The 26,754-nt window shown below is 45.2% G+C and overlaps 1 protein-coding gene across 8 annotated transcripts in view; it reads right to left on the reverse strand.

Moving 5' to 3' along the window:
- Positions 1-703: 703 nt before the first annotated feature.
- Positions 704-26,754, reverse strand: part of cpeb3 (cytoplasmic polyadenylation element binding protein 3) — a 30,985-nt gene continuing 4,934 nt past the window's right edge. For 4 of the 8 annotated variants that reach the window (XM_034552795.1, XM_034552801.1, XM_034552798.1 and 1 more), the window contains exons 3-11: positions 23,011-23,164; positions 16,692-16,748; positions 13,853-13,876; positions 12,944-13,111; positions 11,740-11,829; positions 5,047-5,165; positions 4,647-4,761; positions 4,004-4,185; positions 1,418-2,871 (exon numbers count right to left, since the gene is read on the reverse strand). In XM_034552795.1, the coding sequence (XP_034408686.1) occupies positions 2,644-2,871; positions 4,004-4,185; positions 4,647-4,761; positions 5,047-5,165; positions 11,740-11,829; positions 12,944-13,111; positions 13,853-13,876; positions 16,692-16,748; positions 23,011-23,164 (1,137 nt within the window). In that variant the 3' untranslated portion in view covers positions 1,418-2,643. Of the gene's footprint in view, positions 2,872-4,003; positions 4,186-4,646; positions 4,762-5,046; positions 5,166-11,739; positions 11,830-12,943; positions 13,112-13,852; positions 13,877-16,691; positions 16,749-23,010; positions 23,165-26,754 lie in introns of all 8 variants that reach the window. The other 4 variants (XM_034552802.1, XM_034552797.1, XM_034552799.1 and 1 more) reach the window with 4 other exon arrangements.

Raw genomic sequence — 26,754 nt, forward strand, 5'->3', positions numbered from 1 at the left:
AAAGCACGCTTTGTCGTCTTTTCTTTTTTTTTGCCTTAACAAAAAGAACTGCTGACCGTCAAACTGTTCCGATACAAAGAGTAGTGCATAACAAATATCTATCATAGAGAAGGAACAAACATAGAAAAGCTGTCTGGGTGAGGGAAAGAAATGTCACAAAAATCACCCAGAATTCACTTTCATAGGGATACTTATTACTCATGGTTAGCTTCTTTTTCCTTTTTTTTTTTTTACCATAAAAAAAATAAAAAGAATAATAATATCTTCAGTTTAAGTTTCAATTCCTTTTTCTTGGACAACAAAAAACATTTATCCTAAAGCAAAAAACAACAAAAACAGTTTGCGACTAAAACGAGAAAGGGACTGCCAGCACGGACAAAACAAAGAAAAAGAAAAAAAGGGAGGGAGGGAGGGAGGTTGGAGACAACACACATAAACTTGATGTAGGATCCAGTTCGGATTGTCCACAAAACTTCTAAAACCAGTGTAACGCGGCCCCACCCCCACCCCGAAGCCCTTGCCCGGTCTTCAGCAGCCGCTTCTAAGTTTCTAAAAGATACAGATGTCCACCATTTTTTTTATTTATTTAGCAGGTGCATTACTTCAAGCTTTGCAGGAGAAAAAAAAAAATCTGGATAAATATGTTAACCCCAGCTTGCACATGTGGCACCGTCAACCCCCCCCCCCCCCCCCCCCCATGTAGTAAGAGCACGTGCAGAGCTCAGTTTATCAACCTCCAGTAGCTTCAACGTTTTTTTTGTTATCCCACCCACCCCGACTCTCCCTCCCACCTGCCCTATTTTCCCTTGGCGTAAATCATACACACCTTCTGGCGCCTCCTGCAGGTGGCGGTTTCGCTATGCGTGTCCGGCGGTCTTGTTTCAAGGTCGAACAAGTGAGCTCTTTGGTTGCATTCGGAGACGTAAACGTGCGCTTTTTTTTCTCTCGTTTCTTTTGTTAACGGTGGAAAAACTAAAATCAAAGACCTCGGTTCTCAGTTTAAGCTCACATTGTCGCGCCTTCTCTTCGGATCAGACTCTGTAGGCCTGTTTGTGTGCGTAAGAAAGACAGCCGTCCGTGTGTGTGTGTTCGTGTGTCAAGAGGCCTCTGTGTATACTGGTGCAAGTGTGTGTACGAGAGAACATATATACGTGTGCATACACTAGTTATGAAGTTTCACAGGACTTCGATGTCGGACACTGACGACAGTTAAAGCGAATCACAGTTCTAGGCATACTCAGACCTAACTACGTACGGTATAAAAAATTGCACAATTATATCGACAATCACTGCAAAAAAGTACTTCACCTATCATAGACAGTTGTAAATGGTAATCCTACATTTGATTCGTGATTATTAAGGTTGTTTGTTTTTGTTTGCCCCCCCCCCCCCCCAACCCAACCCAACCCACCCGCTCTGTCGTCTTTGCGACTCGGAGCCGCCATTGTTTCCCTGTTTCTGTCCAGTCTCGTCGAACGCACTCTGCGTCCGCAGCGTGTTGTGCAAACACGGGGAGAGTCCTAATAGTAGACGTGACACTGAAAAGTCTATTGCATGCAGCAACCTGATTGAAATAAACATGCAGTTAGGGGGGCGAAACCCACCCCTCCCCCGCTACGCCCTCCACCACACAAAGGTAGCCATCGTTGTCCCACCGCGATGGCGATAGCTCGTCATTCTACAACGCCAGGTGTTTCTCTTGATCTGTTATTTTACACCCCAGCCTGAATAAAGTACTTGTGGCATTGGTTCATACCACGGCTTTAGCAGCAAAGCTAGTGAAGCATTACATTTACATAACACCAAAAAAAAGTATGTTATTATAAAAATAAAAGACCTAGAAACCAAAAGCAAACTAATCTGATTGCGCGAATGAGGTATTAATATTTTCAGAGTCAGAATTGAGAGCAAATATAGCCGCGGTATTGGTACTCTGGGCGACTACTGGACCGCTGGTGAGTCCTGCTACATCTTATGCCGCCTGTTTAGCTCCTCTGTATGCATTTGTTTCATTTGCCTTTGGTAAATTCGTTTTTTTTTCTAGTAGGGGCAATATAACTACAGCTTTTGAAAATAAGTGCATGCTCCTTTTACATAAAATGTTTAATTATCTATGTATGTATATATAGGTACAAAACAAACAAAAAAAATATACTTTTTAAATATTTGTATGGTCCCACCTCTGTCTCAGTGAGGAGGGGGTCCAACGGGACGTACCACACCACCAAGTCAACAGAACAAGGGAACTGAAAGTAGCCGGGTGTCTAGCATACCATCCCATGTGTGTGTGAGATTGTTGTGCCAAAGTGCAAATTCTAAGCTGATAGACTTTTCGCATTTCATTACCCCCCCTCCCACACTGCTTTTCCAGAGGGGAGCGGTAGAAGATAAGTTCCGAGCTGTGGGGTATGAAGAGAGTCCCGTGTGTTTGACGGTATCCTTTTTTGCTGTAATTTTCTCACGAGGTGTTTGCGGGGAGCAGGGTGGAGTAGGTGGGGCTGTGGGTGGGGCTTCCAGCGCTGTCCCGGCCTGTGGGGTAGGAGGAGGGGGTTGGGGGGGTTTCTAAAGGTCGGGTACGGGTGTTTTCGCCGGGGGCAGGGCGGACTCGTCTACTTCTCCCCCCCCCCCGCCCCCTCAGCTCCCTCAGCTCCAGCGGAAGGACACGTGTCGTGGGCGGTCGCCGCCCTCTTTCACCAGTGGCTTGTGAAACTCTCGGCCGGCCCGTGAGTGGATACTTGCCCAGCAGTACTCGCAGTAGTACTGCAGGCAGGTGACATTGGCACAGAAGAAGGGGGCGAACTTCCCCCCGCAGCGGGCCCCCTGGCACTCGTCGCACATCTGGTCGTCCAGGACGTACGGCTTCACCTCCACCTGGGAAGAAAGGGGGAGCGGGAGAAGAGGCGCCAATTTTAGTCTCACCCACAGACAGACTGGTGTCGTCTTTATACCCCCCACCAACACAAACAGCACCAACGTAAAAAATGACCGCCATTTTGATCCGCGTGGGATACCTCCTTCCAGCCATGGTCCACAAACCGTCCAACCCCCCACCCCTCCCACGCAAGGCAATCCTCAATCCTCAATTTTCTAAAACAAAACCAGGCAGGTATCCTTTTCTTCCACCATTGAAACGAGTTTGACCGCTAAGCCAGGAGATTGAGAAATGAGAGCTCAGTTGCCATGGAGACGCCTCAAGAGCAGGCAGGGGTGGACGCTAACCTTGTTATAGCATGGCCACAAAATGAAAGGTTAATAAATCCTCCAATGGCAGACGACTGTCTCCTTTCAGCTAAACTTCTGCATCAGCTGCAGTGCAAGTCTCTCCGTCGCTGAATACTGCCAGGCGGAAGCGGCGAGGTCTGACATACCATTAAAAAAATAAACCCGGCGGAGGTGGAGCTGACGAAGGTTAACGAGCCTCCGTGTCCTATCATCAAGAGACATTCACAGCTCACACAGGTGTTGTGGACAAGAAAAAAACGAGAATGTGTTTTAACTTGTTATGAGCACTATTTGTATTCCCAGTCATAACAAAGACACCCTAAACTTCCACTGCAGATGGATGCTGATAGCCGAGGCGGGGTGCCCCGCCTGGCGGAGGCTCGGCTTCCTGGCTGACGACCAGTCTCTCTCGGTCGAAATCTGCACCCGCTGCAAATTGGCCGGTGTGCCCAAAATAACCAGTCTGCACAGCACAGCCCCCGAGTGGATATACATGTATAGGGAGCGACTATAATTAAACCAACCCTATGTGTTGGCAACTTGAAACATCTGTCGGGACTCTGCCGGCCAAAAGGCCGCAGTGATTGCACAGCCGGGGCTCCGGCTTTCCGTTATTGCGGGCTGTGCCGAGTCCGAAAAGCCAGCTGTAATGAAAAGCTCTGATACGCGGGAGAGTAGCTATGCACATAGGAATGACTGAATAAAACAAAAAAAGAAGATAAAAAACCTTGACTGTGGCTTTCCCTCAGAGGACGAATGTTGTGAGGGGGAACTCGCTCACCCTTTTGTCGATGTCATTGTGCTGCAGCTGAACGAAGCGAGCGCTGATGGCGGCGATGTAGCTCTGCTGATTGGAGAAGGCCACACGGCCGGCTCCCTTCGGGTATTTGAGCTCGGGGTCGGTGTCGATGCCGGCGTAGCAGACGCCTCCGTACAGCCGGTCCATGATCATAGCCAGCTCCACTGGGGGAGAAAAGGACAACAAGAGAGAGAGGCGATTAGTGCTGCAGCCAGGAGTTTTGTGTGAGCTAAAGACCCCCCCCACACACACACACACACGTTTATGATTGACATCACTATTAAGTGATGCGAAGATCCGACCCTACTGCACTATTCATCAAGGCAGCAGTCTCAAACTGCCGGTATAATTAGTAGGGGTCACATTGCAGAGCAGCCAGCGTTGTTTATCCCAAGAACAGAAAGCCGGAGCCTTCCATTACGCCATGAATTCTTAACATGACGACCGCTTGGCCCACTTCCTGGAAACCCAAGTAGAGGATTGCTTTCTCACAGGGAGAACTTTCATTATAGCCTCCGGCCTTTGTGCCCCGTGCCAGCCGGCGTTATGAAGCCAATTTAGGGGCTTATGGAGTGGGATGGGAGGGTCTAAAAAGAAATATCCCCATTCCTATTTAGTAAGTTACCTGCACGCAGGGGCCGCGGCACCCCCCCTACAAAGATGGTCTTGCGGGGGTCCAGAGGCTGGGAGCCGTCCATGACAAAGTCACTATCGCTCAGGTTCCAGGGACGGATCTGGACCTGCATGACAAAGGAGAAAAAAGTGTGGCATATTAGAAGGCAATGTGTGGTTGTTGTTTTTGTCGGCAGCTTGGCTCCAAGGTCTGCTGCTTTTTAGTCCAGACTATTGGATGAATCGCAATTGCACAAAGATCAGTAATCAGCCTATGATTACTTGAAGAAAAGAGTGTGTCCTACAGAGAACTGTAGTTTAGGACATGTATGTCGGGGGGAGAGATGCAAAGACATACATCTACTACTACTACTACTACTACTACTACTACTACTACTGTGAGAATGTCTTACCGGTTTGTCTTTGATGGTGGGGCTGGACACACACAGGTAGAGCTTGCCGTCCTCTTCGATGCAGGCGTCAATCAAGGCCTGGACAGAAGTCTCTTCCTGGAAGAGCAGGAAGGCGTAGCCTGGAGAGAAGAACAAAGGGAGATTTTAGAGAAATATATATATATATATATATATATATATATATATATATATATATATATATATATATATATATATATATAACATACCCTTGTGACCATGATGCTTTAAACATTGTCCTCTGGGGCAACAATCTATAAACATGTAAAGTACTTTCTTTTCTTTTTTTTCCTACATCATACAAGTCGCAATCCCACGACTGAGCTTCCGCACTATTCTTTTTCTGTGTAATTATTCAACTTCTAAAAAGAACCGTGCAAAAATCGACCCGGCCTCGCATATCTAACCCCGAGAGTGGGCTCAGGTAGGGAGAGTTTGGTGGTGCTCGATTAGACGAGGCCGAGAGCAATTCAGACATTCACTCTGTACACTTTAATTATTTAGCGTTGAGAGCAGAGACCTTATCCAAGGTCAGAGCTATTAACCCGTTTAGGGAGGGACACCAAAAAAAGAGGGTACATCCATCACACAATGCTGCAGGGGTCGGGCGAGTGAAGGGGGATCTGATATATACCGAGAAAGGACAAAGACTCACTTTTTGACAACCAAATCGAATAAAAACCAAACACTTTGCCTAAAGAGACAAACGGTGCAAAAAGCAGCAGCTATTGGTGCACGCAGGCGTCTTTCAATAGGCTGTACATTATGGGTGCATTGCTCTGGTAAGGTCAGCAGAAGCCCAGCACCACCTGTGGCACCCATGAATCAGGGGAATGTGAGCTGCCATTTGAGCGGACCAAGTGAGGCTGGTAGATATGCACAAGGGGACTCAATCACGCACACGGGCCCAGAGACCTCTGCTGGAGTACATTCTGTCTCCAACTTCCAATCACACACACACACACACACACACACACACACACACACACACACACACACACACACACACACACACACACACACACACACACACACACACACACACACACACACACACACACACACACACACACACACACACACACACACACACACACACACACACACACACACACACACACACACACACACACACACACACACACACACACACACACACACACACACACACACACTCAAATGCATTTATCTGGACAAATGCACATGAGTGCCAAGAGGAATGTGCAACTGTGTTTTCAATGTTGGGCAAAGGAGAGAGACAAAAAAAAAAAAGAGCCTGACTCTGGAGAGTTTGTATCAGAGCAGAAGGGGGAGGATGTGCTGCTGGGGGAGGGGGGTTAAAGAAAAGGCAGTGAAGGTGGAGTGAAAAAAAAGAAGCGTGTGTGTGTGTGTCCTGATGCATGGGACGCGTCCCTCGTCCCTCACAACGACGTGACGTGCGTCTTTCGGACATTTGCGTCACCCGTGCAGCATATCAAGTGTCAGTGCTCCGACCTGATGACTTCAAAGTGTAATCGAACCACGCATGGGCACAGACCAGTGGACAGGAAACATCATTGAGTTTGAGCTTAAACTTTCAGTTTGTTGTTTAGTGGATCAAATCCATCCGACTGTTTTGGTCATTTGCTCACACACTGGTTCCAGCCTCTCAAAATGCCTCTTGGAATGGAATACATTAGCTATACATATATATATATATATATATATATATATATATATATATACATATATATACACACACATATATATATATATATATATATATATATATATATATGTGACGCACATTCACTGCTCTGCAATGAATATTTTTTTTTTTTAAAGTATAGTGCCAACATAAATAATAATAGATTTACAGCCTGAAAAAAATTAAAAGAATCACCGAAATTACCTCATTTAATAGGTGCTAAGTGCCTCACAAAGGCCCCTAAGGTCAATTAATGTGCCAACAATAGGAATAAATAGTAGTGAGAAAAGAAAAGGCGGAGAGTATGGAGAAGCACGTCTATGTGTCCTCGAGAGGACTGATGAACCCACACAGCATAATTATACGCGTGTCCCTTTTGGATTAACATCAGATTGTGCTCCATGCTAACACGTTAGCACACACACACTGTTGATTGTTTGCAGCTCGTGTTATGCAAAGGAAGTCCACAGAGGCTCCTACTAATTAAAAGTTTTTAGCCGTTGTTATCATCAGCCTTGTAGAGTCAGGTAACCTCGGCTAATAAACATTGGCGGGGCTGTAATGTTCCCCCTAATAACCAGCTGTGCAATCGTGGGCAAACATAAAATATTCAAAATGCCAAACCAATTGCAATCAGCTGCTCTAAGTGACCCGCTTAATCTCTAGTCTTCTTGCAGAGCCAACTCCCCTCTGGGCCAGCCGCAAAAAATAAAAACACAATTAGACTCGACTTTGTGCATTGTCATCAATCTCTGCGTGCCACGTCAACACCTGACATAAGACCCCTGTCTCTGTGTCGTTGGGTTACATAAACAAGGGTTTATCATTGCATGGACAAAAGTAGGGAAAAAAACCCAAAACAATTGCAGTCTTGCACAGACAAAAAAAACTGCATGAAAAGGCAGAGCTAGCCAGCAGCTCATACAGTCTGAAGGAGGGGACAATGTGTTCCGTGACCCAGAGAGGGGGGAGAGAGAGAGAGAGAGAGAGAGAAACACACCCACACACAGACGCACACACACACAAACACACACACAAGGTAGGAGGGGGAGAAGAGTGAGACAAATGAAAAGAGAGGGGAGAAAAGTGAGAGAAGGGCGTGAGAGTTTGAAAATGCACGGGAGGGCATGGGGAGCAGGAGGCGAGCCATGAGCTGCAATCGATTTCACAGTGAAAGGGATGTGTTATTGGGGTTCAAAACATACTTTTATGATCCTGGAAGTAGGCCTCTTTGTTGGGCATCTGGCATGAAAATAGACTACATTACAGTTCAATTTTGGACAACATTGTCGTCCTATCGTCCTATCGTTCTCTACTTTTGTCCAGTCATGATCGACAGCCCGAGGAACGCGGAGGGTTTGCACGTAGTAGAACAAACATGGCACAAATTCAATTGGGCTGTAATGTTGCTTTAATGCCCTCATATTTAGTCTGAATGGTGGCCGAGGATGTGTCTTTTTTCCATCAGCCTTGCGCAGTGCAGAGGCTTACACCACGGGAGGAAAGTGCAGATCTGCAGTGGCTTGAACCTGAGATTTATAGGGCTTTGCTTCTGAGCTCCCGGCGCTGTCCAGGGAGGATGGGAATGCGTACACCCGCAGCATTTTCCAGCCGAAGAGCGCAGTTAACAGACAAATTATTCCTTTGAAGGTGCAAGGTAAGACTTGGCGGCATCTACCGGCGAGGTTGCAGATTGCAACCAACTGAAACTTTTCCCTGCAACGTGTCGGAGAACTTTTGTCGATAGACACCCCTGAATGCTACACACTTTGCCTAGAATGGAATGGTGCGACGTTTAGGGACTAACGCTTATTCAACTCTCTTGCCAAGAGTTAGAAGAGATGCATTCAATATGAAGCTAGTTGGCTGAAGACTGAAAACAGGGGGGACACAACTAGCCTGGCTCTGTCCCCAGGTAACAACATCTGGAGAACAGTTCCTCTAAAGCTCACTGATTAACGCGTCATAGTGAGCTAAGCTAATTTGCTTCTGACGGTAGCTTACTCCCTGTACAGACACAAGTGGTATTGATCCTCTCAGCTAACTCGCGGCAATACGCATGAAATGATACCTTTAAGTGCTTTCCACATCAAGCAATTCAGATACAATGTGTCAATAGTTCAAAGCAACTCCCAGAAAAAGGCTCTCAAGTAACTTTGGAGTTATGAACCCCAGATGGTCTCAATGGTCTAAAAATACACTGCTGAGTGAGAGTAATGCATCGCTACCTGCCTGGTGCTAGCCAATACTTGGCTTCATCCGCACACCACGTTGCTATCCTATTCTCTCCATTACCTCATCCGCTGGGGGTTGTGCCGGCTTTGCTGAAATCCAATCCACGATGACTCGATAAACGGAGCAAGCGTGGTCACAATGTGCATCTCTCGGGATTCACCAGCGGCATTCAAATCCAGGCTTATCTCGTTCACACTCTTGCACATGCACCTGCAGATTTATTTCACAGAGGCGACGAGGACGCAGACGCGGGATGATTGAGAAATAAATAAGCCACTCGGCGCCAAGAGAAACATGGTAGCAAACAAGTGAGCAAAAACTACTAAAAAAAGGAGGTTTCAGGGCAAGCATAGGTGAAGCCAGAGAGAAAGAGAGAGAGATAGAGAGAAAGAGACACACATCTGCAGGGGGCTGTAACTCTGCCACAAAATGTAAATAGACCAACTGCTGAGCAGAAGAAGAAGGATAAGGCGGCTTGGTCGGATGGATGGAGGGAGACACAAACATCTGCTCTCCTAAAAACAAACAGGCCCTGAGGCTTTGGAGCAATTATAGAGCAGTCAGTAATAGAGTTGAGGAGGGGGGAAATCAAGCATCACAAATCAACTTGATTTGAAGCAGTCACTCACTGGATATAATCCCTGCACGAGAGTGAGAGGATACATCGAGGCCGGAGTTATGCAGTAAGATGCAAAACAGCGATTGCGACCACTGCAGCACTTTCTACGCTGCCATTATTTGAGCCTTTGCTGCATCCGTGTTACGAAGGATAATGACTGGTTGGGGTCAAAAGCAATCTTCTATTGTAACCTTCCGAATGCCATCAACCACGTCTGACACACTGTTATTGCAGCATGACGTGGGCATTAGCGTCTGTAGCAGTTTATAGCTCCCAGGCTCCAGCGTACTGACAGCATCACCGCCCCCTCCTCCCTCTGTCCCCGATCACAGACAGAAATAGCTCCGACACATTTCAAGCTCATTGGCAACAACAGAGTGTGAGCAACAGCACCGGAGTAACCAGAGCATATTGGGGCCTCTTTTTTTAAAGTAGGCCTAAGCTGACTGAAAAAAAAGCAGCATCAAATCGGGGTGCGCCATATTAAATTGTTCACTGGTATAATTTTAAAGCAGCTGTAAATTATTATTATTATATTGTATAATCTTCTCATGAATGTTACAAGGGGAACACAGAGTCCAGCAGACACAGAGAGCAGCATTAGCATCTACTTGGAGTCATGTTTCTAGCCACAAGTGCATTGTTGTTTTAGCTCGGTTTGGGTCTCCACAAATATCTAGCTCTTCAGCAATGTAATGCTCCACTGTGCTGTTTGGCGGGTAGAATACAATAAGTTCACCAGAGCTTTTACGCTGAAAGAGAGTGAACCAAACCAGTAAATAATGAGGCCTTAAAAAAAATAAAAAAAAAACATCTTGCAAAGGAATATAATAAAATCTATCTTGAATGAGCAAAGGCAAAGACCCTCCCTTGACACAGACACATAAAGGTTGCAGACAATGTAATTAAGCGGGCAATCTGAATAACATAATAGGGGTAAGGTTCCAATACAATGTAGGAGTTGGTAAAACACTGAGCATCGAGCAAAGTTAGTTAATCTCCGTTCACACTCCCTCACGCCGGTTCACTTTCCAGGCGCTGTATGAGTCCTCGTCTGCCCTTGGAGTTGGACTAAGCAGACAATATGAGTCATCCCCACACCAAAACACTTTCGTGACTGCACAGACACGTCTAACGCGAAGCAGGACGGAAAGTGACAACCGTCTTCCATTCGAACGAGCTCAGGAGGACATTTAATGCGGGGAGAGGCCGATGACCTCTTGATGCAAATTCCACCCAACTGTAGCTCAGCCGTCACAGAGTCCGCGCGGCGGTTGGACACACTCGCAAACACACATGCAGATGTCCACGTGCTCTCGACCCTAAAGCTATTAGTGCTGAGTACTCTGTCACCAGGCATCTGCCCAAGCTCCCTTGCCAGTTAATATGGAAAGTATGTAATAAACAGGTTATTGTAGCAGGTTCCCTTGGAGTTTTGGAGTGTGTGGGGGTGGGGGTAAATTCGAGTACGAGATGAATTCTACACAGATCTCTAGTCCCACGTGTCTCCGCCCCTTACATGGCGGCATCTCATTCATTCCCCTAAAAGGATGCTGCATTTTTCCTTCTAGCTTTGGATATTAGTGGAGTCGAGCCTATTCAAAATAATCCTCTCGAGCTATAAAAAAAAGGGGGATGTTGAAAAATGAGAGTGGGGGAGAAACTGGCAAGAGATTTCCGCAGGTCCTCCAGATGCAGCGTATTACCATCTGCCTATGGAATGTCAGTTATTTCCAGAGTGTCTTTAATAGATTTCCTAATATGACACAGAGCAGCTCCCGGGCCAGAAGGGGTGATGGAGGGGCTTGGAAAAGGGTGGTGCTGCTCCGATCACCTGCCGGAAAACGACACCCGATACGTGCTCATTCAAGCAAACAGCTCTCGGGTCGGAACTCTCTTGTGGACAGTTATGGGCTCATTATATACTGCGTGTGTGTTTCTGGGAGATCACTACAGGGGGTCGCTCAGACAAACAGACACTGTCCCAGATTGCCCAGCACGAGCCACGGAATTCTGGGAAACATGATTCCTTGCAAAACTCTAAAAAAGCAATGCACCTGAGGTGATATTTATTGAAGACTTTGATGTCAGATGGGAAAATAAGACAGCTTATGCTCTGAGAAACTGTTGTTACCTTTAGGTGGGAAGTAGGATTTGCTCTCAGCTTTGTGGGGCCAGTCGACCACCAGGTGCCCATAGCGACGGAAACTGTTGGTGATTTCATCTGTGAAATTGACGAAAATAGAAGAAAAGGTCACTTTTATGACATTATAAGATGCCATCATATAATATGCATTTGCTGAGCTCCATGCAGAGCCACACTTGGTGCTGAGACAGCCCCGGGTTTCTATTTTTTGCCATGTGCTCCTTCCTGCTGCAGTGGTAGCCACTGCATTAAACAGGCCAGGCACATCCAGTCTGCACTGGACTGACTTGTGCTGTGGAAACTCATGAATTTTTCAGACAGCTAAGGGCACGTATTGTGCATCATGTGCTTGCGCCGCGGCATAGACGCAGGTGAAAGTAAACATTTCACATTAACGCTTAACTTCTTTGGCGTGCTCTGGAGATTGGAGAAACAATTACAGGTCCATAACTGTAACTGGTCATAGGCATAATACCAAAGCATGTCAAGCGGTTTGGAAATATACAGATTGTGAGGGTAAAGAAATATATAACAAACTTAAAGCTATATGGAAATCTCTCTAAGGCGTGTAAAAGCAGAAGTTACTGTGACTTAGTTCTGATCTGGACAACAAATTACATTTTCACTTTGACTGAAAAGTCTGGGTTTTGGTTAAGACTCACTGGTGTTAAAGTTTCAAACTTTACAGCAAACCCAGTGATATATGAAGACTATTTAAAATGTCCCCCAATCTTTGTGCTAAGCTAAGCTAGCCGGCTGCAGCTTCATATTTAATGCACACATGTGAGAGTGGTATCAATCTTCTCATGTAAATCTCAGCAAGAAAGTGAAGAAGCATATTTCCTATAATTGTTCCTGAACTATTCCTTTAACTAGGAGAACCTCTCAAAAATATGTTCTTTGGTTTGGGGTCATTGGTGAAACTGTGCAGCAAACACAGGCTTTAAAAACAGACGTTTATTGTGGCTTAATAGTGTGTGAAATTAATATCCTCAACCATTAGTGTCAAGGTGCCCTTAAGCAGGGCTCAAACACGTCAGTGTAACTGTTAGTGGCAAACAGCCAAAGACAAAGGCTGCACTGGGATGCTTCCTGTGAATGTACTAAACATTATGTAGCATAATACCTGCAGCAGGGAGGTGCTGAAAAAGAGCCCAATGTTAAGTAGATGATAAAGGGATCCTTTGCTTACCTTCGTCTATGTCAGGGGGGAGGCCTCCGACAAAGACCTTCCTGGAGTAGCGCTCCATCCTCTCTCCGTTCTGACAGCGGGTGGGCGAGTTCAGGCCCGGGGTCAAGGAGGAGTCACCGTGACCGTCGTCGAGGAAACCATCTTCAAAGGGGAAGAGACAGGAACGACCTGGGAGGAGTGGGGAAGAGAGGGACACCAGGAAGACACTAAGCTTTCTGTAGCAGGGTTGATAAATGTGTCAAGCAATTACATTTTTGGTTTTTCACCGTAAGGAACATAGTGCACTTTCTGTCTACTACATCTGTAACACACAGTATAACCGCAGCCCAGCGACCTTACAAACATCACACAGCAGTTTTCCTCCTTGCTGAGGAAAGACAGAATTAGTGAAAAAATAAAAATAAAAAGCACAACAAATCAACGATGAGCCAGGTCAGAAGCACCCGTCTTTGCCATTCAGATGATGAATCCCTTCTGAGTCAGCGTCATGGAACCCTTCAGATTTATTTTGGCAGCACTCGGGCTAAACATGTTACCGTATTTGAAAAGGTGGTGAGATCCTCTTGTGCCAAATTAGGTTGTATGTGTTTTTGTTTTCAGAAGTGCACATTATAGACATTACAGGTAGAGAGCACTGACTCAGAATAGAGAGGAAAGAAAATTAGCAACCAGATTATTAGAATTATTTTTCTCCTCTCACCATCAAAAGATTGGGGCAAGATGACCCTTGCCCCATGTTGATTCAAACGCACAACATAGAAAACTGCGTTTCAAAATGAATATGACATTCAATCACAGCACAGACGATAGCAGATAGTGACCCCTGCGCCCCCGGCCCTCGGAGAGAGAGAGAGAGAGACACTCGGGAAGCATGGCAAGCAGAACCCCAGAGAAAGTGCCACACGTTACCTCTTCTGCGGCCATAGCTCCGGGCTGCTTGTCAGCACAGTGGGGGGAGGAGAAACACAAGGGGAGAAAGAGAGGGTTGGGGCAGGTACAAGGGTGGGAAAGAGATACAGAGACATGGGTTTCGTGGAAATAAACCAAAAGCCAGCAACATCTCTAAGGCAACGGAGAAACCACAGATGGCCACGCCTAAGCTTCGGCAACGGGAGGAGGGCGGTTGTTGCGGCAGCCCTCAGTAAACCTGCTGCACCTGCTTTGGCAAACAGACCCAGGCAGAAGGCCGGGGGAGTGCACTGCGACAGAAGAGGTTGAGCCACGGAAATGGCTTTCGATATTTAGGGGTATAGCGCAACGTTCCCCGCGGGCCGAGATCCAAATCTCCGTTTAATGAGCCCTCAAAAAGCTGCCGTTCACGATTATCTTCTGTGAATATCCACAAATGAGGCCACGGAGCAGAGTGCATGCCGGACTGAGGGTGTGCAGGTTAGTCATTATCATGGCCCCGGTGGAATATTGAAACGCTGCTCTCAGATCAGCTGCGGCAGGCCAGGTGCGAGTGGAAACTTCCCACAGGAGAGGAGAGGGTGGCAGGGCTCTGAGGAGGGAGCATAGCACGCAGATAGGAGGGGAGCGGTGGGGAGCAAAGCAGACAAGCTGGGATCTACATCTACGGCGAGGCGAAGGGACAGCGTTGTGAGGCCTGATATCTAAATCAGCTGGTCACATGTGAGCGTTGTCAAAATGATCTCCCTCTTATGTCTTTTTTTTTTCATTGATGCTTGTGTCACCGCAGAAAAAGAAATAAAGATAACTGCGCAAAGCTTACTAGCTTTTTCCCCCCCAGAGCTTGCAACCACATTTCATCGCCCTCCCCATGCCAACCAACTGCTATTAAGTCCATAAATAATGAGCAATCTCTATCCGCTGAGGAAGACCATGAGATGCTGCCTGGGGTAAAAAAAGCAGTAAATGGACCTTGAGTTCAGATTCTTTTCCATCAAAAGGAACTACATTGTTTCCCAAGTCCCCTTAGTAGCTTTCTGCACATCTCGGTCTTCCCACCTTATACAACCACCTTCAATTGAAAGCTCATTATTAGTTTCCCATTCATCAAGGGGAACTTGGTAGCTTCAATGGCATCTTACTGTCTTCTCCCCATATACTACCACCTGTTATCCCATGGCAACATTTCACCTACTGGGCAAGACACATTCAAAAGCTTTTCGTTATACCACTTTCTTCGAGATCAAGAATAAACGTCCACGCTCAGTGAGCAATCATCGCGTTTCAGGATTGTGTTTGAGCGTTTTCTCTGATCTCTTAAAATCTTCCAATCTCAAGCTCAATTTGAATCTGCCTTTCCCAGAATCCAAGCCCCCCGGGAGGCAAAATGTGACTTAAGACTGGGAAAATTCAAACAGCAAACCGCAGGCAATGGTACAAAACAGATCCTCCTGCTCCTCTAAACGCATCAGTCACGAAGCAGACTCATTGCCTCCAAAAAACCAATATGGGCCTTTGCATTGTGAGAGCCCCATTGTGTGACTTGCCCCTCTGGCTTCTCTTGGGGAATATATTGTCTCTGAGCCCTCTTCTTCTCCCTTGCTATGTTTTCATTAAAAAGATCTGTTTCTCCAATCCCACCCCCACAGATCCCCCCCTTCCACCAAAATAAAACCTGGGCAGCCTCTCATCAGCTTTGCCCTCTCACTGTCTGGCCTTGGCAGAAACAAAGTCACCTAGCAACCAGGGCAAAATGAAGAAACCGCTGCGTGGGAAACCGTCAGAAGCCTCAGTGAGAAAGAACTCAACCCATGAGGGAAAGGAGGAAAAGGGAAAAGTATGCATTTGAAAGTGATTCCTTTGGGCACGATGAGTTTGAGGTCTACCGCTCTGCTCGGCCTCAAAGCCTCGGACACTTCCACGAAGTTGTCACGTGAACAACACCAAATAAATCCGACTAGAAGGTCTACACTTACAAACTCCTTTATTAACATCCTTTCTTCGTCACTTCAAGTGCTAAAAAACATCCAGAGAAGGCGGATGGCCCTTACAGGTTCTCCCAGCGCGAGCGCCTCGAAGCTAATGGGATGAAATGAAGGAGAAACGCTTTTAAGCTGAAACCAAAGTGTCCCTGTCTATACCCATCACAGGCTACAGCGAAGGGAGCCTGGCCAGAAAGACCTTGTGACATCCATGTAGCCGCACGTGGGATTAAAGACCGGATTTCTGTTTCTGGCTCATCTCCCGCTACTGTTGGTCATCTGCCGGCTGGTAGGACACCGGGGGGGGATCTAGTTTTACATACTGGGGTATTTTTGGAAGCGCTATTCACAGGTCCCCAGTGCTTAGAAATCTGTCCTAGGTTTATGGTATCAGGGAATCCAGACATTAGCAAAGGGGTAGCCACAGGGGCCACTGTGGTTTATGGGGTATATGGGTTAAATGAAAACAACAATACTTCCTGTTCTTAAGGCGAGACACCCAAAGTGAAAACATTCTTTTTCATGCACTGGATTGTTTTGAGATTTTAAGCAATTTTGCTTCAGACGAGTGGACAGAAAACAAACAAAATACACATTTGAGTGTATATTTCTATATATTCTGAATGATTTTACAGAAAGGTTTTTGCACATCATTCAGTCAAACATTTGACTCAAATATGTAAAAAAATAAATAAAAAGATATCTGTTCTTAATATTAACAATGTTTAACCCTATTCACTTGGGTGTCTCCCTTTCAATCTTTAAAAAAAAGAAAAAAGGACAAAAAGCAGCTACAACAATTGATGAATTGTAGACGGAGAATAAGAAGATGGGCACTACAAGGAAATGTGACTTACTATTCAACGGCATGATGTGCTCCGCTCCGGGATGATGAAAGTTCAGGCCCATGCGTCCTGTCGCAGAAAGAAAAAAAGAAAAGATGAAATGTTAAATATGAAATTAATAGAGACCAAATTTACTCAATGTGATACAATGGCACAAAGGACAACCACAGACAGCAGCAAAAGAAAAAGTTGGAAAGAGGGGGAAAAATGTATTCCTTTGTTATCTCTCTCTCACACACACACACACAGCTATAAGGCTTACAAGGAGTCATCTGTCAGTGCTTTTGTGGGGTTAGGGTTAACCCTAACCCTTTTGTGGAGTTTGAAACTGACATTTTTTTTTTTTTTTAACTCTCTTATCATGTGTATTGGTAAAGGTGTGGGTGGACTGTTTGTTAGGCCTCCAATTCTTACGAAATTACAGTGTTTAAGGCCAAATATCTGACCATCTTAAATGTCGTTGACAGAATCGCTTATAGCTCAAGAACAGACAGTGCCCCTCGACCTAGTGGCTTTTGGTTGAGCAAAAAAGAAAAAAGAAAATGAGGATCAATAAAATACTCCATTACTAGGACGCTCCATTGAACGAGTTCCCAATCAAAGCTGTGACTTTGCTTATAGGAGGGCAACAGCCACCACAAGCACTGTGGTCTGAGCTTGCCTTTCGGTCAACATTAGTCATTTTGGGTGACAGGGGGGGGGGGGGGGGGGGACAGTCCTCCTCAAGCCTGAAAATAGCTCTGGGCATGTGCCATCTGCTTCCCCCAGGAGTTGAGTGGCAAGGCCTGAGGGGCACCGGAGTTGCTGCTGCCACAGCTCTCCTGGTGGCATTTCCTCACAGAGAGCCTGAGCTATTCTCAAGCTGCCCATGATGGTCGCATAGTGGCGCAGCCACTAGGAAGTCACGCCTGCCGCTTCCGTATGCCCGCGCAACCCACCCAACAGTACCTCCCCCTTTTCACATGGTCTGTCAATCTGCGCAGACCGTACAGGGGGCTCGCCAAGAACACTTTGGCAGAAATAGGATGAAGAGGAGAGGATGGATTAGCTGGACATATACAGTGGTTGTCAATTTGAGATCTGGTGCCACTGATGGGGAAAAAGCTAAGTTTGTCATTGTGGCATGAGGCCTCGGAGAGGTTTAAGCAGGGAGCGAGATTAGGCCGAATGAGTCTGTCAACAGCTGATGATGTTGAGATTCGACAGTGAAGAAGAAAGTTAAAACATATTAATAACATTACTGCTTTCTTGTCGGACCATCTTCAATATTTAGAAAATCTAGTCTATTAACTACTGAGTCGCTGACCAACAACGGCATCCATCACTGTGTTAGACACAGCACGTGGTCCTGGTCCTGGTATCGAGACATCTGTCAAAGAAAACAGGATGGGGACCTTTGGACAGACGATCATAAACTCCTAACGGCTACATGAGCGCTGCGCCTCTTGTTCCTTAGCAGCTAAATTTCCCCAAGACTCTATGTGGCTGATGACCGCCAACCTAGTCCCACCTGAAGCTCTCCTCGATCTCTTTGGTCATGTTTTGGTCCCGCCGTTGCACATTATAGCACGCAATAACACCTTTAGGAGAAGATATGAGAGGAGAGTGGGCGTAGAAACGTTAAAACACCTTGTGGCAGCAAGGTGCCCCAAAGCTGCACCAACTACTGCCAGAGAAACTCTCCGTTACCAACACTACACCAACAGAAAGGAAAGGCCGACTGAGGGGCATGTGTTTAGCAGACAGCCGACAGATGTCAAAATGGCTTACTTCTTCTCTTTCCATGCCAGCTTCAGCTGAACCCAACAAACCTTGACAAGACAGTTACGACAGGACCAAAGTTCCTTTAGCTATCAAGCCATAACAGGAAAAAACTATTTAAATACATGTGCATTATACAACACAACTAGTTAGGGCATATTTCCAGAAGGAAATCCCCAAATATGCCAACCACACACTGCTATTTAATCTTTCATTAAAGTAATAATAGTAACACTATTAAATAATAATAATAATAATAATAATAATAATATAGGATTTCCAGAATCCAGCTTAACCAGATTGGCAACATTAGCAATTGTTTCAACAGTATTTCATGGTTTGTGAGATTTTGACAGGCCATGGTTTTAATAGACAAAACAAGTCCAGGCTTGTTTTTTTGCCTAGATTTAGCTCAGTCATGCTTGCCGGAGTCATGCATTTTCCTCCGTAACAAAACAAAGCACTCTTGACAGTGGAGTTTATTGGAGGCAAGGTTTGATTAAACTTTAACACAGCCAACGAACACATCATCTTATCTCGATACAGTCATTACCGGCTGTTTAAAGTACAAGGGCTTCCCTCTGATATTGACATCACCGTGGGTGCCGTTAACTACGAGGGTTTGAAAAGTTGAGAGGTCAAGTCCACTTCCTCGACCTTGGCCCAACTACAGTGTTTCAAATATTGACCTTTCACCACAAAAGATGACATGGTCCTCCTCTTGTAAACAAATGTGATCTTCGAGGAGCCTCGCTAAGACAGAAGGAGGTAGTGTTTTTCTTGGTCAAAGCTAAATCTTTATTTAAAACCTTCATTCTTTACAGTCACAAGAGACCTTTACACCGCAACGTTACCCAATCATAGTGAGTTGTTCGGGATCTATCTATGAAAAGTTAAGAAAAAGTACAAGATATGGAGACACCCATTCCTTTCTATCATGGAAAGCACCTTATCTGACCTGTACTGCACCTGCCATTCTTGTTTTCCTCCTGATAAATTCTCCTGTGTGTCGACTCTTATCCGATGCTCTCATCGACAAGTGCACAAAGTCAAACGATGGTTTGTGGTAGAAAGAAAATAGTTCAGAGATGAAACTGCTCGCAATAACCTCTTTGGATTATCTGAAGTAACCGGGTCATGATTTCTGGAAAGACACATAGCTGTTGAGTTCTTCCCAAATGTATTATTTTTGTGAATTTCACTGACTCGCAGCAAAACAATCTAGATCGATAAATAGCACCACGGCTAAGAGGAAAAATACGTATTTTTGATTCTGGGCTAAACTGTCCCTTTAAAAGGTTGATGGAGTTCTAAAAGCTGCATTCATAAACACACAATGAAAATCGTAACTGACGCTGTAAGACCATGTGAGTCAGACCAGCTGAGTCAATGTGTGTGTGTGTGCGTGCGTGTGCGTGTGTGTGTGTTTAGTAAGGGACTCCACGCACAGCTTCGATGAGGTCTTAAGGGACATATTAACACTTTTGAGTATTTCAAAATAGTTAGCGACATCAAAAGGTTGTATGTTTGTGTGTGTGTGTGGGGGGAGTGTCATGCTGCGATCTGCAGACACAGTATTATGTATGAAAGTGTGAGGACTGCTTATCATGGAATTTCACAGTTGATTTACATGTCAGAAACTATTTGAATGTGGCTCTCCTGCGTGTGTGTGTGTGTGTGTGTGTGTGTACATTTTGCCGGCAGCAGCAATGGTGACTGTTGTCAGACTGCTAGTGTTTTTCCAGGCCATGGGGAGAATCTCTGGTGTGTGTTTGTGTGGGGGTGCCTGGCTCTCCACACATGAGCTCAGCTGACCCAGTTCAGGAACTACATGGAGACTAATGTTTGTGTGTGTGTGTGTGTGTGTGTGTGTGTGTGTGTGTGTGTGTGTGTGTGTGTGTGTTGCCACAGAAAGGGCCTGTTTGTTCAGACGTCCCCGTGGCCCCTCGCCCAGGACTAAAAGAGCTTTTAGAAAGTTTGAGAGGATCGCCAGAATAAAGTGTCTTTCTCTCACCACACACACACACACACACACACACACACACACACACACACACACACTTTGAAGCTGACTCTTCTCCAAACAAGTGCTAAGAAAAGAAACTGGTTAAATCGAGACGGCCTCACCCTCCTCCCTGTCTTGACTGATTCATATTTACATCACAGTACAAGTGCTTCGCTCACTATAACACACATACTGGGACTTGTAAGAAAAATACTCAAGGTAAAACAAACAACTATTCCAGTCACAATGAGAAGTATGCGAGAAATGTCTGTGATGGGATGGATGTGGGTGAGACTCACTCAGTTGGGAATGCAAAACTGGGCCTACTGGGTACATTACTTTGGACTGGTGGCTTTAGGCTGGTGGGCCGTGTCCTCAACGTGGGATACCACACAATGCTTCTCTCTGGATATAAGTCAGCTAACTAAGACTCACTGACCTAGATCTGTTAATGTACCCCTCAACAAATGGGAGCTTAAAGTTGAAATCAGTTTACAATGTAAAATATTCATATTATGTCTTCTATATGGTGAATATTTTCCTTTCCTCCCTTGTCTTGTTATTGATATTGATCAGGTTTGTTACCCATACTATAAATTGAGAGGATGTTCACCATATCCCAGTAACAATACCAGTACCCTTCAAGCGATACCGGTACCAATAGAGTACTTCATTTGATACCTTGGAGTACCTTGATTACTTCATTTGATACCGATAATGTGACTGGAAGAATTCTGTTGCTAAAAAATGCCACGGCATCTATTTTAAATCAGACGAAGCAACAAAACATACTCGAATGTTTTGGTGGCATCTCAGCACTCTGAACTGCCGACACCTCGCCCTGTGTGGGTTGTGGAGGTATCGTTGGAGAGGTTTTGATACTACAAGAAACAAGAAATCAGCCAATGTCAGGCTGATTGAACCAAAACAAAATGGCTGTTCGATAGGAACTCACAATTGTAATTTGTTTTGCCACAGGTCTTCAATAACTGGTGAAAAATGTGTCAACACATTTCCTCGACTGTCTCGGTCTTTATCTGTTTCCACTGGGCATTGCAACAAATGACACACATTGGGCGAATGTGGCTCAGTGGTGAGCAGGGTCGTCCTTCAATCAGAGGATCGGCGGTTCGATCCCCGGCTCCGCTAGCCCATGTTGATGTGTCTTTGGGCAAGACACTTAACCCCGCTCCTGTAGCTGTGTCTACGGTGTGTGAATGTTAGTTACTGCTGATGTGCAGGTGGAACTGTAGCTCCTCCCATCGGTGTGTGAATGATGTCATGTAGTGTTAAAGCGCTTTGAGTGGTCGGAAGACAAGAAACGCACTATACAGGGAAATTAACTATTTACATGGATGTCGACTATTGGCACAGTCAAAGACTTCTGAAAATGACCAAACTCGACCTGAACAGACCCAGAAGCTTTACACAACCAAACGACTCGGGCCTTTTGGAGTCGTGTAGCAAAACTCTTCCCCCTAAGAAGAGACCTCCTGAGTTGAGAGAAAGCAACACCAGCAGCTATGCTGTTTTGCAGTAGATTACACAGCAGCAGTGCTGCTTATGTGGTCGGCACGTCAGCTCGCTGCAACCCCACGCCGTCTACGCCATGGCGAGAGGGGTAAACAAGCCCAGCGAGAGCTGCAGGGAAGCGCACCCACGTCCCTGTCGTTCTCCATATCTCTCGCTGTGCTTTGATAAACAATCGTGGGGGAAGCCCTGCAGGACATTACGACACCTTTCCAGTAAAGTTAGGATGGGGGCCAGGGGGACCATTTTCTCTGCAACAATGCTTTCTCAGCACGAGATTGGGGAAAACAAGACTCCGTGCATGACAAAGCTACACGCTCCGCTCATTATGTACCCCTCCCACCAATCTTTCCATTGTTAAGGTGGGAGGATGGGGGAGCATAAAAACCATACGCCCGACCCGACCCCCTCTGGGAGACTTGATCCAGAGTTTTTACAATGGACACGTGACCTGTCCTCCAAAAACATTGGCTTAGAAGGCCTGACATACATTGGACAGCCTTAAAAGGGCATAAAGAGAGAATGCTGGACAATGTTTTTATGATTTCATAAATCCTCTACACTCACCAGGAGATGAAACAATGCAACATGTTAGTCTGAGTCTGCTGCTTCACTGCGTCTGTCTGTGTCGGCGTAGCTTAGAAACACTGATTGAATCCTCAAGCACAACTCATGGCACGTCCAAGCCCACAATCACAGAGGAAACAGACGTCCGAGTGGAATTTCTGAATTATGCTTTCTGGGGATCAAGTTATCGAGTAAAAAATGTAAACCAGAAATGCAACGTATTTCACGACACACACACACTGTCACAAACAACCAACAGACAAACACACAAAAACAAAACAATTTTGCAGGTAAGGTCTCATAATCTGAATTATTCTAATTTTTAAAAAAGAACACGATGATCCGTACTGGATTGGTTAAGTGATTGGCAAATAGTGTAAAAGAAAAACAAATGTACCCAGAGATGACATATGCCCATGAAGCGAAATAAAAAAATACTGTAAGTATGGACATATGAATATTCCTAACCTGCAAAATGATTCCTCCATATAATATCAGCGATAGTCATTGGTGGGCCACCGGCAGGGTGTGGTTTACCTTTGTCATGGTCAGTCCTTATCATATCCATTAAGGAATTCTCCAAAGAGTGCAAGCTAAAAGCATCAAAGGGCCGATTCCGGTCCTGCAACACAGCAAAACAGGAACAGGGTTAGGATTGGAGTCGCCACAGTGCATCGTACACAAGGTAAACACAGGGAAGGACGTACTTGTCTTCCTTAATGGCTGATAGGTAGAACTACTACACTGTCAATAATATGAGCATGATCGTTGGTATCACATCTTACTGGCAAAACAAAAACAGTGAGAAAAACAATAAAATGTGTTCCAAAAAAAATCAGAATCACCAACAATATGAAAAACCCTGCATGAAGGACACGACCTTCAAGAACTGGCACATTTCGCATTGCCGTTGCATCAGCTCCCCATTCTTAGCTAACTTAGATTTATATAAATTAAGGATCTGGGACTAGAAGTTACAGGTAAAAGAATGGGAAATGGCCCTGGGGATGATGGTGAATATTGTAAGGGAGATATGAATCTTAACCGTGAGCCTTTTCAAGAATCTACAAGGAAAGCGCCGAAAAGATTTAGCCCAGGGGATCCCCTCGTCAATCAGGATTAATATCCTTAAGTACAGAATTTCTTGACTGAGGGGCAAAATAAATCTTAAAACAGTTACTCCTCGGGCTGTCTCATAAAGGCTGAAGACCTCCTCGCTTTGCGGACAACCCTATGGCGTTTTGACATTTTGAGCAATCATACAACTGAAGAGGATCCGAGTGAGAGGAGCTGTAAAGGAGCTGTCAAATATTAATTAGATCAATCGATCGATAGAAAAACAATCAACATTTTGATGATCAATGGATCAATTCATTCATTCAAATGTGAAGACCCAAATCTTCACATTTATTCACAGTCCTGGTCCAGTTGGTTGGACAAAATAAGCAATTTGAAAACGAAATCTTGGGCTCTGGGAACTTGAGATGGACCCCTTTCTTCTTATTATCTTCGGATATTTTGGAAACCAAACAACTGATTAAAACATAATCAATGAAAGGTAATCACGAGTTGAAGCCCCAGATCCAACAAAGACAACCTTCTCGACATGGCAAGTGCTGATGTCACTTGAGATGTATTTTCACCTGGTCATTTTACAAAACCTCTCTTCAAACCAATTCCCTGAGCCCCTTTGAGGTAGATCGGTCCAACTGCATGCAGAACTGGACCGGTCAATACTATGTTAAACGCCTCACAGGCGAGAAAAAAAAAAGAAAAAAAGAAGAAGAAAAGTTTAAGATGCCGTGAATGGGTTCGTGAGAATGTCACGTGGGCCTGAGAGCGCGTCCGAACCGGTGCTGGAGGCTGCGGCCTTGGCAGCTGTGTCCTGTGTCTGGCTGCCCCGGGGCCACATTGTTTGCACACCACAGCTATTGTTGCCCATTCGGCTGAGCATTCAAAAGCGTTATTCCCTCCACTCTGCACCACGTAGATAAAAATCTGCCCACTTGGTACAAACGGTAAACACTTGAAACGCTGAGCTTTTAGTTCCCCACCACCACCACCACCCCCACACACGCACACTCACACACCCTTTGCTCTGACACATGTGGACGAGCACAGTAACGGGTAAGGTGGAGTAGGGGGGGGAGCTCAGTGTAGTCAAGTGACCTAAAGGGATCAGATATATATATATATATATATATATATATATATATATATATATATATATATATATATATATATATATATATATACACACACACACACACACACACACACACACACACACACATACACATACACATACACAAACACAAACACAAAGGTCTCGAACAGTCTTTACTTAGAACACCTATAGTAGCTTGATTTCACTGCAGCCCATCTTGCCTCGTGGCACAGAAACTTAATTTTTTACGAGGGGGGCTCCTGATAAGAAACAGACTGAATGCCTGTTTTTAATGAGGAAAGTCTGCTCAGTGAGGATACGTTTAGCGCTGCCAGATGCAAAGACACTTGGCAAATCTATCATCTATTGTTTTCCTCCTTTTCGCAGCAGTCTATTTAGTTGGTGTTTAAACATTATTGAGTCCCATTAGATATTCAGATTATGATTAGGCTCCTGGCCCTGTTTTTTTTGTGACCTTCAGACAGGGCATCCGAAAGAATACCGATATTCGCACAACGAGTGTTTTGGTCACCAGCTGGCCATGTGACGGCTCAGCAATTTGCCAGGGTTTCACATCAGCAAACGGGACACTTGACATTTTGCACCCTGACCTTGCATCCTGGTGATAACTCTTCTCCAATTATGGGTGTAATTGCTAAACAGCTAAGTGTGACTTACAGCCAGGATTGCATCACGGAGGTACCAGCCCTTCAAAAAAATAAATAAAGAATGTCAAATGCTTATTATCCAATGTTTGCAGGTATACAGATTGTATAAGTGCAGATACAACTAGTGGTATAGGCTATATGTCTGATCTTAAAGGGGAGTTAAAATGTACCAATAAATGTAAAGGTTAGCTCGTCAAGGAAAGTACAGCCTGTCAAAAACAAGTTAAAGGAGACATCGTGCTCATTTACATGTTCATACTTGGACTTTAGGTTTCTACTTGAACATGTATACATGCTGTTATGTTAAAAAACCTCTTTATTTCCTTTCACACTGTTCATCTGAATATGCTTTTATTCCACCCTGTGTCTGAAACGCTCCGTTTCAGCACATTTCAATGGTAGTGCGTCGCTACGCAACAGCCTTGAGTCCATTTTTACTGTCAGCCGATGCCATTCACATACACCGCCACCGGAAATTAACTGGGACACATTTGCAATGTTTAAAGCTGTGAGTCTGTCTTTATATTGTATAGTTGTGACACCACAACCATACAGAAGTCCTGACGGCTCGTTTAATAAAAAGGCATAGATTCTGTGTATTTTCCCCCAGCGTTTTTGATGTTTATAGCACTTAGACCTGCTTCACAGTAAAAAAAAAAAAATGTTTTAAAGGATTCTCACAATGGGACCTTCAAATGTTTTCTGTGATTCTGGAGGACGCTCTCTAAAGTCAGAGAACATAACCCTGACGACGTCATTAATCGATCATCAAACTGCTTGTCTTGTCCGACCGACCCAGTGGTATTCAATTTACAATAATATGTAAAGATGAAAATATTCCCATTTTAGGAGGCATGCTTCCAGCTAGTAAAAAAAGTCAACATTCACTTTCTTTCCCTTGATTGACCATTTCAGCTTTGATTGGCCTAACAGAGTGACGTAGGATAACATGTCCTTTAACGCTTCACCTGGAAACGCTTGGACCACGCCAGAGTAGATGACTGTACTTCATCCCCGCTATTTCCAGAGTTCCAGCTCAGTAAAAAACTCCATCCATCATGACACATGGCCCCTTGACCTCGTCTCCCAGGTGCTGTGAGCTGGCCAGGGCAAGAGAAAACGGATAGAGGCACTCGGCAGACGTGTAATAAAGCCTCAAGAGGCCTGAGTGACACGCACGATCATTATCTCCTCAAAAGGCTGTACGTTTCAAGCGAGTTGGAATTTCACACTGCACCGGGCCGTGTTTCATCTGCACATGTAGTCTTTTCTTGCACTAACAGGTTAACATTTTGGCCGGTGCGCTGGACTCATTCTGTATTCAAATAATAAACAGGGCATCCTTGCCCTTTCCTATGTTTAATGCAGAGGCCTATT

Source organism: Cyclopterus lumpus, chromosome 15 (assembly GCF_009769545.1).
Source record: "Cyclopterus lumpus isolate fCycLum1 chromosome 15, fCycLum1.pri, whole genome shotgun sequence".
In the NCBI taxonomy this organism is placed as follows: domain Eukaryota; kingdom Metazoa; phylum Chordata; class Actinopteri; order Perciformes; family Cyclopteridae; genus Cyclopterus; species Cyclopterus lumpus.